Source organism: Macrosteles quadrilineatus, unplaced genomic scaffold (assembly GCF_028750875.1).
Source record: "Macrosteles quadrilineatus isolate MER2022 unplaced genomic scaffold, UCM_ALF_1.0 Scaffold_5__1_contigs__length_97177068, whole genome shotgun sequence".
NCBI classification, from domain to species: Eukaryota; Metazoa; Arthropoda; class Insecta; order Hemiptera; family Cicadellidae; genus Macrosteles; species Macrosteles quadrilineatus.
The window spans coordinates 86,149,067-86,170,531 of record NW_026542598.1 but is presented as its reverse complement, the minus strand read 5'-3'; the positions used below and the strand labels follow the sequence as shown (position 1 = coordinate 86,170,531).

Below are 21,465 nucleotides of genomic sequence, written 5' to 3'. Positions count from 1 at the left end.
TCATAACCTAAAATTTAATAGAAAAAGTCATAACATAATAATTCGATAAACGATAAGTCCCAACGAACCAAGAAAAGGAACACTATTTTTGGCAACTAGAAACTTGTGATTTTTCTTCTAAATCACCAATGTTTGGACCTCTAAGTTTTCCTTCGCCAAGGAAGGATGTGAAAGATATTTCAACTGAAAACTCATCCTCTGTCAGTACTTGTCTTTTATGCGAGAGAAAATTTAACCTTGTTTTGCAGCAAGATGACTTTCTACAGCACATATTCGATTCTCATAAATTAGTCATTGCTGATGTACCTCTAGTAGCTAACTTAGAAAGGTAGGCATGTTCTAAACAAATAATCAGTATTTTTAAATATTAGCCTTAGGCTATGAGAGAGACCTGTAAAATAATCTTCATACTTGGGCATGATAACTTAACTTAGGCCATTGGGCCTTCGGCCATTGCTGAACTGCTGAGTTTAAATTTATTTAATGATTGACAATAAATGTTAAATAAGTCAATGCTTCGGATGTGTAGAAATCCAGCTTGGAGGAGAGAAAGTTCCTTGGAGGATAGGCCTATGGTAACCAAAACAAAATATTTAGCTTAGTTTCTTGTAGGGCCTATCTTTGTTTGGATTCAGACCTGTTTAGGCCTAACTTAATCATCCATTTGGTTAGTTGTGGACTACTTAGTGTAGCCTAAGCTATCAACGTGAATGTTATCCTCCTCTTTCCTGTAGAAAATTAGGCCTACCCATACTTTCCATGTAAACACAATCACTTATGTCGAAATAGGCCTAACTATCTAGAGTGAAATACCGGCCTAACTTATCGTCAGTTAGGTTAAGATTTGAGATTAGTTGTAGTGTAGACTGAACTGCAAAAGGGTACCTAAGTTAGTATGGAATTGAAGTGTCATAGGCTAAGTTAATTAAGTTAGGCCTACCCCAAAATTAATCTAAGTTTAACTAATCCATTCTACTCAAGCCAAAAGTACAGTACCAGTACCAGTGCAACAAAATATTGGTAAGTTACAGTTCCATTAGGTACCTATCCGATGAATAATGATAAATATATCAATATTTATATGGTTGGATGGGTTCACTTCCATATCTGTTGGCCCAAACAACCAAATGAGTAACTTAATATTGATTATTTGATTGTTTAACTTAATTCGATATATCGTTTGGTTAGTTAGGTTAGGTTAACCTTGCCTAACAAACCAAACGATATATCGAATAAGTTAATCGATATATCGACTGATATTTTAATTTGGTTGTTTGTGCCAACAGATATGGAAGTGTACCCGGTTGGATAATAATATTGTATTTAATAAAGGCAGAGGATATGCGTCCGGTAACCGGACGTGGATTAGGTGTCCGGCAGTTAGGCTACTGTCATAACCAAACAAACTTGCTGATAGTGAAAAAATCTAATTAAGTTTAAATTCTGTTCATAAAATAAAATTATAAATGCCTCAAATTCTATCAAAAGATGTACAGTTAAGAAGAATGGGCGGTGCTTTCTTTTTATTCAATATATTAATATAAAAAAAGGCTGCACTTTACTTGACGTCCTACACTCATTCGATTGTTTTTTCGATTCGATATATTCGATTGTTTCATTCGATATATCGTTTGGTTAGTAAGGTTAGGTTAACCTTACCTAACTAACCAAACGATATATCGAATGAAGCAATCGATTAATCGATAGATATTTTCATTCGAATGAGTGTAGGACGTCAAGTAAAGTGCAGCCTAAAAAAATTGAAACTTGTCAGCCGACAACTACGATGAGTAAATATTGTTCAGTACGTTATCAACAACCAATAAAAGAAAATATATTGAAATGAAACTGTTCTAAACTAACTTAGCTAACCAAACTTGCTGTAACATTTAAAAATTCCGTTTGATAGCCTATTCCCCATATGCCTTTTCTGTTATCAAACAGAATTTTTTCTTAATCCAATATAGGCTATAGGCAATTATTTTTGCCTGAACAAGATTAGGCTAGTTCCTATGCTCTAATACCTATTCTCTAATAACCTATTCTCTATAACTCAATAACTTGGTTATTTATTTATTTATTTATTTATTAAACACCAACGGCAAACACCATTTTACATTAAGTAGTTACAAAAAATATTATAAAGATATAATAATTAACAGAGAGGAGTAACAATGCATAAAAAAATATAACAATGTATAAAAAATATAACAATAACAAAACATAACAATGAATATATCAATAACAAGAATACAAACAAAATAGATCACAAATATTAACATGGGAAAAATCAACAACAAAGGAATAACAACAACAATGCTTTTATGGTGTACCCTCAAGGATGATGTCAGCCGCAGAACGCCGAACCACCCCCAAGGAGGCAGTTAAAAGGTCCACAGAGCTGCTTATCACATTCCCGAGGCGCATGATCCGGGGAATGGGACTAGATCTGGCGTAGTTGGTCCCAGTATGGTCCAGTTCAAATACACGCTGATGTCTCGTGATTCTCGAAGGAACATGGAAGTTTATCCTTTCCAGCAAGAAGGGGCAGTTGACTTGGTTATTTATCAGTTTGTAGAGAAAGGTCACATCAGCCACTCGCCTTCTGTTTTCAAGACTCGGAATGTCATAGATATTAGAGAGCTCAACTACCCGGACGTCACGAAAGTCAAGTCCAGCACGACATCCCAGGAACCTGATGAAGCGTCTTTGTAGCGACTGAAGATGGTAAATATGGCCAAGATGGTATGGTGACCAAACCAAGGAAGCATACTCGAGAAGCTGCAGGATGAGAGACTTGTATAGGATAATACAGGCATGGTTGCTCAAACCATGTCTAGCAGAGCGGAATACCAAACCGAGCATATGAGAGGCCCTGGTGCAGATTTGGTTTATGTGGGGTCCAAACTCGAATGAGGAGTCAATTAGAACACCAAGATCCTTGATGGTATTGCATCTCTCAACCCGGTTGCCATCAAGAGAGTAGTCAGCTAACACTGTATTTAATTTCCTGCTGAACGTGATCAATTTGGTTTTTGTGGGATTCACAGCCATGTCATTGGAGAGGCACCAGCCAAATACGTCATCGAGGGCGTCCTGCAAGGACTGGCAGTCATGATGTGATGCAACTTCGACGAGTAGCTTAATGTCATCCGCAAATAGAAGAAATGGGACTTTGATGACCTTCTTAATGTCATTAATAAAGATGGAAAATAAGAACGGTCCAAGATGAGACCCCTGAGGAACACCAGAACTTGCAGCGAAGAAAGAAGAGACTTCAGAACCAAGGCGTACAGCAAGCCGTCGATTGGTAAGGTAGCTCTTAAACCATTGTAGAATCCTTCCAGTGAACCCATAGCCTTGGAGCTTTGCAAGCAGATGACTATGATTTATCTTGTCAAAGGCTTTACTAAAGTCAATGTAAATGGCATCAACTTGATTTCTTCGACCAAAGGCTTCCAACACCAGACACTGGAGAGATAAAAGATTCGTCACAGTGGAGCGACCAGAGGTAAAGCCATGCTGCTCATCAATTATGATATGTTTAAATAAAGGCTGTACGATGTCTAAAATAAGCCCTTCAAAAATTTTACTGAGGACGGACTGGATTACTATGGGCCTGTAATTTGTAACATCGCAACGATCACCGGATTTGAAGATTGGAACCACATAACCATATTTCAGTGTGGAGGGAAAAGTGCCTGTAGACAAACTAAGGTTAAATAGGAAATGGAGCTGATTCACCAGCTCAGAGTGGCAGAATTTGAGTACTCCAGGCGTGATGTTGTCAGGTCCACTACCCTTGGTGGGGTCCAAGTGAAGAAGCTTCTTATTGATATCTTCTAGGGAGATAGCACAATCTGAGATGGTGAATGGAGTATCAAATGAAGGTACTGGCAGCTCATCAAGGGACGCATGAGAGTATACGGACGAGAAATATTCGGCAAACAGTTCACACATCTCATGTGGGTGGGAAACCTCAGTTGGACCATGTTTAAGGGAGCAGGGCATGGAAGATGTTCGATTGAGATTCTTCACAAAACTCCAGAAGATCTTGACATTAGTGGAAATGGTAGTATTAACATGGTTGACGTAGCTCAAACGACAATCCCTGGATACAGCCCTGCATCGGTCCCGAATGACGCTAAAGTTGTGGTAGTCAATCAAGTTGAGAGATATCTTATATTTCTTGTGAAGCGTCTTCTTCAGAATAACAAGTTCCCTAAGCTCTTTGGAGAACCATTTTGGAAAGACGGAGGGACTGACAGACTTCCAAGGAGAGTGAGATTTGATGAGTTCGCTGAGTTGACTGCAAAAAGTGGAAAACTGAAGATTGACATCGCTGCAATCATAGTCGAGCTGAATGGCTCTGTCCTGGAGGTCAATTTTAACCTTTTCAATGTCACATCTTCGAATGTTCCTGATGAAAGTAGGGTGCTTTGGGCGCTCGATCGATGGTTCAATATCTGCAGAAACACACAAGCTAGGATGGCAGGGTTCTTGGGCAAGGAGGGGGTCATTAGCATGTGACACGGTAAAGACGTCGGATGACCCAAAGATCAAGTCCAGCTGAACTCCTCTATCATTCACCACATCACTGATCTGATTGACACCAAGATGTGCAGCCAAGTCCAAAATGATATTGACCGGTGGAGTAGCAGTTGACAGTTCGGGGTGAATCCAGTTGAAGCCTGGTTGATTGAAGTCACCAGCAATCAGTATGTGGTCATAGTTGTGGTAGACTGACAATACTTCCACTAGTGACTCAGCAAACAGAGAGTAGAGTCTTGTTTGAGCTTGAGGAGGGATATAGGCAGCACAGACAACTATCTTGCAGCTGGCTGTAAGTTTAACAAGAACACATAGTGCCTCCACTGGTAAATCGGGCTGTACGATTTCGGATGAAAAAATAGTCTTGTGGACGGCAATCAAAACACCCCCACCATCCTGCTTGCTACTAGTTTGGGGCGAACGATCCTTTCGGTAGACAACGTATCCATCAAAGCCAAGCTCTGAAGAAGTAATAGTGGGATTCAAGTTTGTTTCGGTAAATATAATAATTTTATGCATGGAGATAGGGACAAGGGCATGCAAAGACGAGAGTTTGGAACGAATCCCATTAACATTTTCATACAAGAAGGAAAAGTGTTCAATGCCGTTGGTGCTTAGTCGTTTTTTGACTGGACAATTTTTGGGATTCCATTACTATATTTAATGGTGAGATTTTCTTCACCAGACTCAGTTCGACGGGACAGCTCAGCTCTAAGTTTTTTTAGATGCTCAACCTCATTATTAGTTCGGTCGCGGCTAATAGAAGTTTTGGAGAAATTATCTCCAAGCCCTTTTAGAAAATCCTTAGTAGCAACCTTGGTGATCACACGAACAGAACCCTCACAGCCAACAATAACTTTGATTGGACGGGGTTTGCCTCTTGACCCCTTCCCAACACGAAAGAACTTGAAGGAGTTCACATTTAAACTTGGTTCAATTGCCGTGAAAATGACTTTCAGGTGTTCCTTATCATCCATCATTCTGTCCTCGGCCGTACTCTTTGTGCTCTCACGCAACCCAAAGACCATTACATTTTTGGCCCGGAGATTTCTTTCATTAATTTCTTCAATGGTGGAGGCAAGACAGGAATCAGAAGAGGAGTGGCTTTCAAGCTTGGCTAATCGTTCGCCATGTGTATCTACCGTTGTGGAGGCTCTAGCCAGGTTCTGGGATATGGAATCCACTTTATTTTCGACAGAAGTCACCCGTGGTTCCAAACTTGATAAGGAGCTCGACCAAGTACCTATTTAACTACTTAAAAATATTTACTATGTCTGTTTGTCTGTCTGTCTGTAATTTAAATGCGTTTGAAGATATTAAAACAGATGGAATATGGATCGTAAAGGAAAACTAAAATGTCGATACGGTATATCGAAAAGAAGTCATCAATAATGAATGTTCCCCTTAACAGGAAAGTACCGGTTAGTTTATAATAGATTAATTTCTTATCCAATATATAGGCTATTATTTTATCCCAAACAAGATTACCTAGTTCTTAATCCTATTCTCTAATGCGAGCTATAACTCAATAAATCGGTTATTGAACCAAGTATAACTTAGACTTATTTGCTATGTCTGTTTGTCTGTTATTAAAATGCGTTTGAAGATAAACTTATTAAGACGGATGGAATATGATCGTAAAGGAAAACAAAAATATTGATAGGCCTATATCGAAGAAAAAAATCATTAATAATAATGAATGTTCCCCTTAACAGGAAAGTACCGAAATGGCATTCTAAGCAAAATCTTTGGCAAAAAGTTAGTGACACCGATGATGATGGAATTCGATCTAAGTACCTCTTGAAGATCAGCCGAGTACTCTATCCACTACACCACGAACACTGACCGCATTCCACCGTATTGTTGTGTTACTGGTGTTCTGGGCCCCCACAACCCGGTGACGTCACTGCCGGACACCTAATCAACGTTCGGTTACTGGACGCGTATCCTTTGCGTTTGATAAAATACCAAATGACATCAATAACCTAAATTCTTTTACTCATTAAAGGAGGTTTGACTAAGTTGGCACAATTTCTGTCCACAGTAAAAAATGTTACATAAGAAACCAGGTTTAGATAATTGGAAACTTGATATATCGCAAATATGTTAACAAGCCTTAAATAAGTGACACAATTTTTTTATACTGAGAGTAAATTGATGGTATATTGTGGTTCTTTGCATACATAACTTAGGCCTAAGGCTTTTTTAATGGGGCTCTCATTCCTCAATATTCATATGAGAGACATTTTTTTATACACTGTTAGATTGTTGAATACATTACTTATGCTTGCCACTTGGTTCTAGATATGTTAGCTATTGGAGAATGAGAATGAAAGACAACCCATTAAAAGAATTTTGCTCTACAGTCTTTGTTGATGTTGAGAAAGAAGGTAAAATTTTCCCCAATGAAAAATATTTCCTCTTATCAGATGTCTTACCAGAGGACAGACAACTAAGGGAAGGTCTTCAACAACAAAGATTGGTGAGTACTTGCGTACCGTAGGTGCTTTTTCAAAATGATTGCTTTTGTGTTAAGTTTTATTGTAAAGTCAGAATTGAATAAAAAGACCATTTGGATGGAGTAGAATGTTGTAAACCCTTAAATCAGGGTTAACATCTGTCCCTATTATATTGGAAAAGGCCCGACTATGGTCCCTTTTGCCTGTGTTTATGTTTGTGTTAATCCTGGGGGAAAGGAACCCGTCCTGATTTTTTCCTAAAAACCAAAGGTGGTAGCCCTGTCTTAGATGTCTTTATATGCATTCAGAGGCCTAAAGTATTATTACAATGATAGGTGTTTAATCCACTAAATGAAGAGAAGTTGTTTTGGGTTAATACACTGTCTTATAATCAATTGAACGTTGCAGTTAATAATCATGATGGTTCATGATGTTGTCTTTGCCTCCGGAGTATCAATTAAATATTAAAATGGCGTAAATACCTATCTCTCTTTGCTTCTCAAACCGGTCATAGAATTACGCCCAAGCAACTAGTTAAGCCTCAGATTTTGAGCCATCATTAGGTGTGTCCTGCTGAAGACCATCAATTCATTTTAAGGTTTTGTGTTTTTAATCTGACGGCCTTGTTGAATGGGAGTTTGTGATGCTCATGGCTGATTTGTTGGAGACCAGTACTACCTATTGTCAATGACTACATCAGTGACAGGTCAGTTGTATCTATGTGAGTTTGCTCCTTTAATTGGATTTAGTGCTATCTTGACACACATTATACAATTTTAATCTTGCAGGAATGGGCGTTAGAGCAACAAAAGGTGGAAAGGGAAGACAACAATTTCTCGAGGGGCTGTCTTTTTTGCACCAGCCACATATGTGGTACAAGGGCTCTTTATTTAGACCACCTGGCTTCTCAACATAACCTCCAACTTGGCCATCCACATAACCTGGTGTTTATAGACGAGCTTATAAACAAACTGCATGAGAAAATTGAAAGGTATGTTTGTCAAACCTTGGTATTTGTTACATTTGCACTTTACTCATTGAGCCTCAAATGCTGATATCAGCCATTAATGGAGAATAACTTAGCGGAAATGGCTGAAAACTATACGTTGTGGTGAAACCTGGGTGTCATGTTTACTACGTTTGGGGTTTTTGCCAACAAGTGTTGTTGGAAAGGTCTGATTAATGGCCGAGCTGTCTAAAGTAATATAACGTCTCTTCAATAAGACTTTCACCCTAGCTGTCATTTGTTGTCACTTTGACAAGTCATTTAAGCTCTGTTTTGAAGGAATTTGGATTGTTTGCTTTCATTCCCCTTGTACTACCTCCGATGATTAGGTTTAAACAGCATATAAATAGGCCAATATAACTTAGGTATAAGTAGTCATAAACTTATCAATAACATCCCTAGGGAATTTTATTATGTTTGTAACATTGTTTCTGGAATGGACTGTTTGAATATCTTAATCTTCTCTTTTTTTAGGCTTCAGTGTTTCTATTGTGAAAAAGTTTTTAAGGATAGGAACGTCTTAAAAGAACACATGAGAAAAAAGAGCTGGCACAAACGTATCAATCCTGAAAACAAAGAATATGACAGGTTTTACATTGTGAATTATTTAGAAGCTGGGAAAACATGGAAGGTAATAAATTATCTTACTGATTTTGCTGTAGACCTAGTTTATAAGTTAGTGAGGTAGGAGGCTTGACTTGTATTAGAAACAATACGAAAGTGTACACTATTATAATTCATAATATACACATTTTGATCAACTATTTCTTTCTGAAATCCAAAGAATTTTCCCAGTTATAACATATAACCCATCTATACTAAACACAGTTCTTTAAAAATGCAGAAATAAAATGTTTGTAGTTTACTCAACAATTGCGTTTAAAGATAGTGTTAATGATACTAGTAGGAAATTCAAGGTACACAATTTAATCGATCATAAGGCCTTGGCGAGTGCCTTATGGATACTTTATTTGAAAATCCGATCAGGTGAATAGAAATTCTCTTACTCAGCAGGTTTATTGCATGGAGGGTAATATTGTTAATTTCTGTCACATAAAAAAGTGGTTTGCAGTTGCGAAGTCTTTGAATTTGTAGAATCTCCTCCACAGTGTTAGCAATGCTACTGATATTTTTGATTAGGTCTACTGTGAGGTCCAAACAGTTCAGAAATAAGGTGCTACCAAACACATACTTAAGAACTTTTTCTCATCCTTATGGAACAGCCGAAGATACATTTTATTGTTAGTTCTGTACAGTGTACTGTGGAGGACGTGTTTTGTTTACAATTTGATCCTTGCTATTTCAGTAATTTGAGACCTCGATTAACCAAATAATACAATCTAATCATAAACAATAACTCGTCCCTTAGTCATATAACCAAACAGCAAAGCCCAAATCAAGAAATTAACCCTAAAATGGGTGAAACAAAATTTTGTCGACACTAGCGCGCAGTGTCACTGTACATGGTTACGAAAAACAAGCTTGGAAAGTGTTGGGATGGAAAGTCTACTTGTGGTGTTGGTTAAAACTGCTACTTGCAATGTTTTTTTTTTTCAGGAACACCAGGGAGTTGAGGCTCGTGATTTGTCGAGCAATGAGGACGCAGAGTGGTCGGACTGGACAGAAGACACAGGAGACGCCATCGTGTGTCTGTTATGTCATCACTCTGACAACAGCTGGGACGATGTCAACACCCACATGCTCTCACATGGCTTCAACTACGAACAACTCACTAATGGGCTCGACTTCTATCAACAGGTGTTGTGAAACGTTCATGGTTCTTAAACTAAAAAGAACGACCAGCTGGTAAATTGTAAACTGTTTGTGGCTTTGGTATAGAATAAGAAAATGGAATACGGTTAGTAAGTTTTTTTGCTTAATCATGTGGATTTGATTTGATTTGAAGTTAATTATAAGTCCGGTTAATCCAAATTAGTTGGCAGAGTCCACATCTGAATCCGGGTTGCCAAATTTCCGGAGAAGTTACTACAGAATAAATCTTGACATCGTGTTGATGATTGCAAATGGTACCTGCAATACAGGGTTATTTAAAATTAATGGTACATAACTAAAATGCTGGTACGTCTTTTTCCATAGAAAGATTGAGTTTATAAGTTTGTTTTGAAAAGGTTATGTTTTTTCTCAGTTGCTTAGTTGAGTACTACAAAGCCTGTCAACAAAATGGCTACTACAAAACAAGACAAGACATTTTAAGTGTTTTAGAGTTTGCTCATATTAATGCTGTTGTTAGTGTTCAGCGGAACTTTAGGACCAAATTTAGGAAGGAGGCTACTCATCTATATACACTGTATAGTCATATACAGGGTGTCTACCATCCGGGAAAACCGGGAATTGTACTTAATTTTTTATAAAATGGTTTAGGTTACCTTTTGCGTCGAACGATCCTTGTGTAGTAAGTGATAACTACAGCTGTTTCATGCCGCTGGGGCACATCTTCAGGTTGTAGAGCGTCAAGATAAAATAGCTTAATTTTTTACTGGCCATGAAATGTACGGAATTGTCCTTAAATGCCAGACTATGTCCTTAAATTTTTTTAAGGACATAGTCAAAGTTATAATTTGTATTATATTTACAAATTTTTAATGGGCAAAATTTTATCAATCGCTAGTTGGTCAGGAGCACATTTAAGGTTTATCAGATGTTTGTTTAGTTGACATTTTCATAAATTTATTACTAGGATAATTGTGTAGTAAAAAACTATTAGAAGCTCAAACCCATTAACATTTTATCACCACAACCAAGTGTCAAGTCAAGTACTTCCAAGAACCATTGTGAAAGTAGCTTAGGTCATAAAAGTTTTATCACTTTTATTCCTTTACAACTTCCATTATTTATTACTTAGGTAATTATTATGAGATCCCAAACCTATTTAATCATGGAAATAATAGTTTTATTATAATGGCTGTTAAATTTCACTTCTTACTTGTACTTTTATCTTCTTGAACATTCAATTTGCCCCTGGCCATTGCCTACTGTCATAAAACTGTTTATGGTTTCTACAGTATTATTTTGTAAGTTAAAACATTTTTTTATGGATATTACTTTCAATTGACAAAACCACAAGCATTGTTGTTTGCATTAATTGTAACCATTGCATTTTCTGTATCTTTGTCTTATATTGTTGGCTGTTCAGGTTTCAATGTTTTTGTTTCCCATATTTATTTATTGTGTTATATGCTTTAAGCAATCTAAATCTTATGAACTAGAATGATGATGGTGACTTTGCTGCTATTATAACCTCATTGTTAGTTACTCAGTTGATATAGCCCCCCCTAAATAATTAGGTCTAGGCCTGGGTATTTTTATTCTTTGAAATAGCTGTAGAATATACTAAAAAATGTAATTGATCCCAATAACTTTGCAAATGAAAAGACAATAATCTTTCTCTGTGCTCACTGGTAGCCACTTACCATACCGATTTTGTATTGAGAACCAAGGTACAATATATGTATTAAAGATTTGTTTCAAAAGTAGTCGAGAACTTAACAATGTGCTAGGGCGAATCATGCCTAACTAATCCACATAGATCGGATATGATATGATAATGTTTCCATGACCGATCGAGATGTTCAGGATTTTGTCGCTATTGCGGTAGACGATGATTGGGTTTCTCTTTTACACTAAAGCTTTACCCAATTTAAATTTTTGCTCATTTCAATAAATTTCTATTTTGAAATTTAACTCTTGTCTATTATTACTTACTTTTCTCTCTGGTACAACTACTGTAGTTGTAACAGTGAAGAACAATATTAATACAGTTTGATAAATCAGGAAAATATATTCGGTAATCGGTGCGACAACGGTTACGACAAAGTGTCCTTAAATGTACGGGAATTGTCCATGAATTTTTGATCCAGAATGTAGTAGACACCCTGCATATAGATATGTATAGTCAATATAGATGGAATGTGGCATCTAATTAGCAATAGTTGTAAGTTGTAATGTATACTTCAGTATCCAAAGCAGTGCCGGTAAGTCTATGATGAGGTTCCTCTTTTTTAAATTTTATCATAGAATAATGGTTTCAGGTGAAGTTAGTGAACTATATCCGTCGACAGGTGCACAGACTAGCTTGTATCATATGTGATGAGAAGTTTGAGTCATCCGAGTCACTGTTGAGTCACATGACTCAGGCTGGCCATCTTACTTTGCCTCATTGTCTGCTATGGGATCAGCCTGAGTGAGTTGCAGATAGTAGTATTTCATGTTATGTTATGTAACTATTATTTTTACGGATAAATCAATTGTACTATACCACCAATTGAGATGGGGACACCTCCTACGTGCTTTTTACCCAAATATGAGTGAAGGATGTGTAGAATGACATGAGATGCCTTGTGTACAGTAGACCCCCTCTTAACCGACAGTGTCACATTAACTGATTATTGGATTATCCACCCTTGATCGTAAAATATTACAGTTTGTTTTAACCGATCTTGCTTTTACAGCAGTTTGGTTTAACTGCCGCTTTCTAGGAATCTCTGCATTTCCCGCTTACCTCCACAGGAAGAGTCAATAAGAGTTAATAAGATGTGCATATTGTAAAGTGTGTTACAATTTTGATCACTGATTATCTTATCACTAGACACAAACAGCGAAACTTGTAGGAAGGGGTTAACGACTCCAAGGTCAAGATTGTTTTTGTGACTCGAACCTCCAGTGAAAGGCTGCATTACACTGATAGATCGCGGAAGTGTTTACCACAAAAGATGCACCAATATGATTTTAAAACTATTTAAAGGCTCTTTTAAAAGAAGAGAAACCGGTTAATGTTATAATAACACCGATGACTTACGGTTTGAGAAATATTTTATTCATTGAATGATCAACCATATTTTGTATCTAACACAATAATACCAATAGTCATTATTGTTTTTACACTTATTGCTCAACTCATTAAACAATGCTAAATGCTCGAAATTTGTACATATAATTTCACTCTATCGAAATAAGATAAATTAGCCTAGGCCTTGAAAGTAACTGTTGATTTCAACGGGTTTCACCTAGTAAATTAATATTACAGTACCAAAGTTATTAAAATAAGAATTTTTATTGACTCTTGCCTACAACTATAATTTATTCCACTGAAAGTATTTGACTTAACCGTGTTTTGTGTTAATTTGTGACTTTTCTACATATATTCAAAAGGAGATAGGTGTAGTTTATTTTATAAATAATGCAAGTACCACTTCAAAATAATGATTATATAATTCCAAATGAATAGCTCTTCATTATGTTGTTTTTAGAGATTGCCCTTTTTAACCAACCTTTTGAGTTATCCGGTCCCATTATGGTCGGTTAAGAGGGGGTCTACTGTAGTTATTTTTTACTGACTATGATCAGCTGTTTCATTAGCTCTAGGGCCATTTCAAGGGGCATTTCAATTACAAGGCAAAAATGTAGTTCAGATTCCACTATAAGCTGTAGATCCCTTAGTTGCCATTTGTTGTATGGGCTATTAATTAACAGTCCTGTCTAAGGAACATGTCGGCCTTAGTCAATTACAAGACTTCAAGATTGTGCCACTCATCTCCATTCATACTTGGCTTAAAATACCTACCTTCGTATGATCAACATTTCAGTGAGAATTATTAAAGTATTTACTAAAAGCCCAATGATCAAGGACAGCTTAGTCCAGTTTCGAACCATCAAAAAAAGTCTTGACTTTTATCAGGATCGAACTAGCAACTTTAATTGTTAGGTGAGCACTAACCCAATTAGCTGCCCAGCTATTAAATTGGGTTGATATACAATGTACACTCTCTTTTTCAATACGCTTTCTTAGGACTTAATACGGTCTGTGTAGCACATATTATTTATGCTGAGTGGTTATGATTCCATAGACACATCAGAAACAAGTAACAACCTTTTAGCGAATTTCCCTATAGGGAAGTAGCTATTACCGTAGGTCTCAATGGTAAGACTTAGGCCCGGGACCGATTTACTTTTTCATTTTAATGTCCCCAGAGGCCAAAAACACCATTCGTTCAAATTTTTATATATGTATATATATATATATATATATATATATATAGATTTATATATATATATGTGTGTCCGTGAACACGATAACTTGAGTAATTTTTATCCGATTTTGATGAAATTTGGTTTGAAGGTGTAAGGCGGGATAAACTTGAATGAGTTCGCGATCCAGCATGATCGGACCATGGGAACAGGGTTTTATGGGGTAAAAATTGGTTTTTCTCACTTTTTACCCTCAAAACACAAAATTTCCCAATTTTTCTCTAAACCTTCTTAAAGAGCTTAAAAAAACAAACAATTCAGTATATCAAAGTGTTTTTGTACAATTATTGGTTACGGAGAAAACTAAAAAAATTGTAAATTTAAAATTCCCATGTTATTCTTATGGAGAATATTGTAAAATGTTGTAGTTTGCTTGTTTATGGATATATTTTGATCAAACTTGGCAAGTTTATTTATTTTATAGTAAGCTATCAATATTTTACTAAAAACACACTACTTTATTAGTTTCCTTGTAGCAGTAAACCTAGGTATTCGTTAAACCTAATGTTATTTAAATAGATCAATTGAAAATCAATTTGGCCAAATGGAAATTCGCTTAGACGGCAGGTTTGCTGCGGTGGGGGTATTTATATAGTGATGTCAGATATTATTGCTTAATAGCATTGTAATGTGCTAATTTTGAACACATTGCTTGATTTTGAAGGGTATTACACAACAGGGTGTGCAGCATACCTGAAAACCAGGATAGTAGCATTCATAAATTTTGATAACTAGGAAATATTTGTGAATTGTATAATATGAGTTTTATAGTTGAAAATCACAATCACGGGGAGCTATATCGAAACCAGGGACCTTGCCGCAAGCGCAAGAATTTATCATAGCTGTTGTCACAATGATAGGAAATCATTAAGAATTTTGTTCCGATCGGAAGTTATGATCAGGAATGTGGCTGTGATCGCTAGAAATGATCACAAAATCTGTCTAAATGTTTTCAATATACTATCAGGTACAAACGAGTAGGATTTGCTTATTTTGAGTGGCACCTGGAACTGTCCTTGAATTTGATTTTGATGTGTTGCTAGTAGGTGATAAAAGTAACCTTTGAACATCCACTGGGAATAACCCAAGGGAGTTTGTAGGTCATATGTTAAATGTTCATGATCAATTTTTGTGTACGATGTTAGCTAAGTTCGATCAGCATTTTTTGCATTCATTCTGAATAAACAGATATGCATATCTTCTCTTTTGTAGGATTATAGAATTCATTATCTTTTATGCTATTGTAATTCTGTATAAGGGACAAAATTAAACACATAAGATATGAGCTCTTAGCGCTCAAAACATCCTTAGTAATTTTTTTTAACGTTGCCAATAATCTTATGTTTTCAGATACTATTTCCCGACATATGAAAATGATCTCTTCCTTTGTCAAATTGAAGATTCTAAAGATGCTGAAGAAGAGGAGTTGAAAGAAAAGCTGTAGGTATTCTACTTATAGCTATGAAATGTTAATGCTTAAGTCAGGTTCTCCATCGCTTAAAGTATCAGTTAAGATTGTGTGATAAAAAATGAATGATTTTACTGAGATTGCAGGAGACATTTAAAATTTCACCGCACTGCAGGGGACACTCGTTATTTTAACAAATCAAATCAAATCAAATCAAAATTTTCTTTATTCATTATGTACACATAGAGTACAGAATGGCGTCAACAAGTACTATTATAAACTAGAAAGTACAAGTATATATAATACAATAATAAATTAAAATTATAATCACTGTAAGAAATTAAATTAACTGTTACAGACGACATATGCTTAAAAAAATTCATTAAAACTGTACAAAGGTTTAACAATAATAAATGACTTCAATTTCTTTTTGAAGGATCCAAAATCAGTTATACATTTTATGTTTTCTGGTAATGAATTATAAAATTTGATGCCTGAATATGTTGGCTTCTTCTCATAAAATGTTAGCTTATGTCTATTAAAACAAAAATTATTTTTATTTCTAGTTTCATATCTGTGGTTAAAACCTAGCATACAATGACTATTTTGATTTTTTTTAATCCACAGAATCAGATCATAGATTAATTGGTTGTAAACTGTCATTATTCCTAAATTTGAAAAATGTTCTCTGGCTGACTCAAACCACTTAAGTTTCATTATTATTCTTATTGCTTTTTTTTGTAATATAAGTATCATGTTTAAATTTTCATTAGAGGTGTTACCATAAACCGACAAACCAAAAGAGACATGAGAGTGCACAAAAGCAAAATAAACTGCTTTAAGGGTTTTAATATCACAAAATGGTGATAATTTTCTAAGGATGAAAATACCTGTTGACATTTTTTTACAAACTTGAGATACATGAGTGTTCCAGCTAAGAAGTCTATCAACACTTAAACCAAGGAATTTTGTTTCCTTAACTTCACCAATAAAGGAATCATTAAGACAAACATTCTTTACCACAGACCCACTTTTCCTATTTGAAGCGGAAAAATTAATATATTTAGTTTTTTGTTTATTTAATAAAAGGTTTAAATCAGCTAAATGTTGTTGGATTGCATTAAGTTTTATAAAAGAAGATATTTCTATATCATTTGCATGGTATCCGGATAGTTTTATATTTACATCATCTGCATATAAAGTGATTTTACTTTGATCACTGAAATTAGCTAAGCTATTGATTTAACATAAAAAGAATAAAGGTCCCAATATAGATCCTTGTGGTACACCATATTTCAACGGACTGTTACTGGAACGGCAAGATATAAGTTGATTATATTTGTTTACGTATTTCAGTTCAACAAAAGTAGTTTGATTACATAAATAAGATTTGATCCAATCATAAGCTTTATTTTTTATTCCAAAATTTGAAAGAATACTTAATAATTTGGTATGACAAACACTATCAAATGCCTTGCTGAGGTCGATGAAAATTCCTACGGCCTTTATCTATAGAATCAATGACTGATTCTATGAAATCTGTGCTTGCACTTATGACTGACTTGTTTTGTCTAAAGCCATGTTGCTCATTGGAAATAATCTCGTGAGACTCCAAGTATTTTGTCAATTGCTGTGCAACGACTCTCTCATACAATTTGGAAAAGGATGACAGTAAAGATAGTGGCCTGTAGTTAGAAGCAATTTGTGCATCACCTGATTTACAAAGTGGGGTGATTTTTGAGACTTTTAGTTTAATAGGAAAAATGCCAGAAATGAAAGACGAGTTAATTACATGTGTTAATGGTTTCTTTAGAAAAACAGAGGCAAGTTTTATGATAGGCATAGGTATGTCGTCATATCCAGCAGAATATTTATTGTCAAATGATCTTAGTACACTCTCAAAGTCCTCTTCAGTAATAGCTTCAAAAATACCAAGTTTGCTGTTAACTTTTTTGGTTTGTTGTAAGCCATTTGCAGATGACAATAGATTTGCATTAGGTACTATTTGAGATTCCACCAAGGTGGTATAATATTCATTAAATATAGAGGCAACATATTCAGGTTTATCAAATAACAATCCGTCATGTCTTAACTTGATATTATCATACTTTGTTTTCTCTTTCATTTTAGTTTCATTGCCAATAATATTCCAAGTTGCTTTACAGATATTGCTTGAATTGCAAATAAGATTACTATAAAAATCTTTCTTAGTCTTAATAACCTGATCAGTGAAATCTTTTTTTCTTTCCTTTATTAAACTTTTTAATTTAACATCAGATTTATCTTGTCTAAGTTGATTGGTCAAACTAATCAGTTCCTCTTTAGCCTTAAACAGATCAGATGTAAACCATTTATTAGTCTTATTATATACTCTACATTTTGTTTTGGGAAAACAACTATCAAAATAATAAAAGAAAATGTCAAAAAAAGTGTTAAATTTGGATTCAACTGTAGCATTATACACATTATCCCAACTTTCTGTTGATAGCATACTAAGGAATTTTTGTTTATCATTGTATTTTCTTTTGAAATGTGTTATATAACTATTTTTTGTTACATCAGCCCCTGGCCAATAAACTTCAAGAACTTGTGCATCGTGATCAGAGAGAGCGGTTATCAGCCCATACACCTTTAATTTATTCTGAGGGATGTTAGTAATTATGTTGTCAATTGCAGTTGCAGTAGTGTCACATATCCTAGTGGGAAAATCAACCATGTATCTAAAACCATGGTTTCTTAATAAATTAGTAAATTCCCTAGTTACATTGTTGTTGTCTAAAATGTTTATGTTAAAATCTGACAAACATGACCAAAGGAGCTGTTCACAATCTCTCCTATACAGAAGGTGTTCACAATTTCATTACCACCACAGATGTTCATCATTTCTGTGCGACCGCAAGAGTTTTACAATTTAGATGTTTCATGGTTTAGCTTTAATTGATTTTTTCCTATCAACAGTCATTAAAAAATTAATAACGCATGTTTTTCTCTTTTCAGAGTCTCAAAACATCTGACAGAAAACAAGGAATTAATAGAACAGTTTCAGAAATTGCTTTGTGATTTATGATTGAAATCAACATGTTTCTCCAATATTTTGTGTATTCCTCTTTGATGGAAAAGGGTATGAAAAGATTACCAGCAATTTGTTCAGAGAGAAGTTGTAAGCGTAACATAATCTGTTCAAATGCTTGTTGTGCTTAGCCTAAATTAAAAACACATTCTGCTTGAAAAAGAATCAGTAAAACATCTTCAATAAGTTTCAATGATGCAAATATAAAAATCAATTTATATATTTATATATCATATTCCTATGATAATAATTCTTGCCTTCATCAGTTAAATTAATCCTTCAATATTTTATGTGTGCATTTTTTTCTGTGTCATTGGCAACCTTTTTTTAAGGCAGATGTATTTATTTTTATTAATACATTTTTTTCTCGGTATTTAAAAACTGAAGGAGTCATTTTGTAATTAAAAGACAGAGTATTTACTTTGAAATTGTTATCATCAAACTTTCTTTAAGGGAAAAAGGGGCCACTCCAACACATTGTACAGTACACTTATATCACACGGAAATAGTTTGTGTTTTCATGGTTCCGTAATCAATCATTTGCAGAGAGAGATTTAAGTTAACACAGAATTTTGGACGAATGAATCTCGAATATTTGACACCATTGTATTGGCAAAAGATCGTAAGAAAAACTTATTAATGTAAAAAAAATGTGTCCAAGGAGATGATTGTGTACAGATTTTTGGTGTATGCAGGGCCGTCCGAAGGGGGGGGCAACCGGGGCAAGTTGCCTCGGGCGCCGCGGCTGAGGGGGCGCCTTGGCTAAGGGGGCGCCGCGCAGCGGCCATAGGTATCAACGCACAGGTCCCGAAATTTCAGGGAATTTTCGGGAAAAAATATTCCCGATTTTCGGGACGGGATTTGATCCGATCATCGTCAATTTTGACGCTTCGCGAGTGAAAATGACGCTGCTATCGCGAGAGATGTTCACGGTAATTCCACAAACGCAGGAGCCAAAGTCATTACAACGATCGCACCGTGACCGCAAGTCATTTGGACGATCGCGCTGAGACCACGGAGTCATACCAACGATTGCATTGTGACCGCGGAGTCAAACAGACATTCGCGCCGTAACCGCGAGTCATACCGCCGATTTCGCCATGACCGCGAGTCATACCGACGATCACGCTGTGACCGCGAGTCATACCGATGATAACGCTGTGACGGCGAGACATTTCGACCGCGAGTCACAAGTTTCTATACCTGTAAATTTTTACCCTTTTTTGCTTTTGATCAGTGCCACAAATTGTAAAATTGATTTCGTTTGTCTTTTTTGGTACCTAACTGCAATACTCAAGACTTTTTATGCACATGAAAAAATCCCGTCCCGTCCCGAATTAAAAGTTCAATCCCGTGCACCCCTAATTAACATAGTATAAAAACATGCGAATGCGACTACTACTGGGGGGGGGGGGGGCGCCACGACCACATTTGCTCCGGGCGCCGCAAACCTTAGGGACGGCCCTGGGTGTATGATTAAATACAAATTTTTGAACTACCTATATTGTGATCATTAGTTCCATATGATATTTTTTTAGATCTGGAGTACCATTATGCTTGGAGGCCAAGTGGCTTGTTAATTACTGAATCAAATATATTTATTGTTATTGAGTCGTTTTCTTTCCCTCTCTATATCCCAAATTTTGCATAATGTTGATTATATTCCATTATTATAAATGGTTATTATAAGTAATATATCTCTAAGGAAATTAACCATTACTAATTAAAGAATTTTCCCTAATTAGAGAATATAAGGCATAAGCTATTACCATGGGTCTCATAGTAAGACCTGTACCCACAGAGCATAGAATAAATATAGAGGCAGCACTTGCCGTCTGGGGTGAAGCAGGCTTCTCGCACCAAGATGGCGGCCGGCCCGGTCTGAATTTACATTTAAACCATTATATTGTTACCATGGAAACCACCAATCAATATTTACTTTTAAAACTCTCACCTCAGAACTTTGAAAGCCCGCGGGGCAGAGTCCTAGGTCAATATCGAAGGGGGATAGTTCTATATGTATTCTTGGAGCGGTAGCTTCATCTAATTCATAAAGTAGCATAGAATAACACAGTGGTAATGACGCCGTGTTTTCCAAGTACCGAAGCCCAAGTACTCTCTTACCAAGATGGCGGAAATCGGCTTCACTACTGGTATAGCTGTAGGGCTGTAGGTATAGGAGTGGTGACTCTATATATTTATTCTATGATCTGTGCCTGTACCCAGGACCAATGTCCCCAGAGGCTAAAAACACCATCCGTTGAAATTCATAAACATTCATACTGTACCTACATAATATTTATATGTGTATATATCAGAACACATACTGTAATGAATAACTGAGCACCCTTTTTGAAATCATTTTAGTTAAAAATTAAGATTATTTATTAATTTACTTTAATTGTTATTCTATTGGTTATTTCTTAAAATGTCATAGCAACATAATTAATTGTCTAAACAAGTATTTGTTAATAAATATGATTTCTAAAAAGGGGATGTCAAATTTTCAGTACGGCCGATATAAGTTAGAAAATATAAAAACTCTGGTTTTTAACGATTGTTATACCTCATTTAACATAGACAAGGACAGTATCGGTTAAAATATGGAATTGAAGATGTAAAAGGTCAAAATAAATAATTTGTTTAGCCTCTGCATGGTCTGAGAAAAGTACATCTTGTCGCTCAATGTTATTTCGCCATAACAAGAGGTCCCATTTCTAATATTCACTTTATAAACCGACTTTAGTCCAAAAAATGAAATGTCCTGCATTCTTTTGGAAATTTAGAGAACTACAACATAGTTCAGTTTACGAAGAACAAAATATCTCATAAATGTTGCGGTCCCGACAAGAGGTACCTTTTTTTATCTTATGGAGAAATAAAATAGGGCTGACAAGAGGTCCCTTTTCTGAAATGTGATTTTTAC

The 21,465-nt window shown here is 35.7% G+C and overlaps 1 protein-coding gene across 1 annotated transcript; it reads left to right on the top strand.

Moving 5' to 3' along the window:
- Positions 1-20,150, top strand: LOC128995028 (zinc finger protein 277-like). Its single transcript, XM_054419897.1, has 8 exons — positions 1-328; positions 6,856-7,033; positions 7,799-8,001; positions 8,491-8,647; positions 9,574-9,774; positions 12,066-12,217; positions 15,412-15,501; positions 18,467-20,150. Exons 1-8 carry the CDS (start codon positions 129-131, stop codon positions 18,534-18,536), a joined length of 1,251 nt encoding a protein of 416 aa, XP_054275872.1. The 5' UTR covers positions 1-128; the 3' UTR covers positions 18,537-20,150.
- Positions 20,151-21,465: the final 1,315 nt, after the last annotated feature.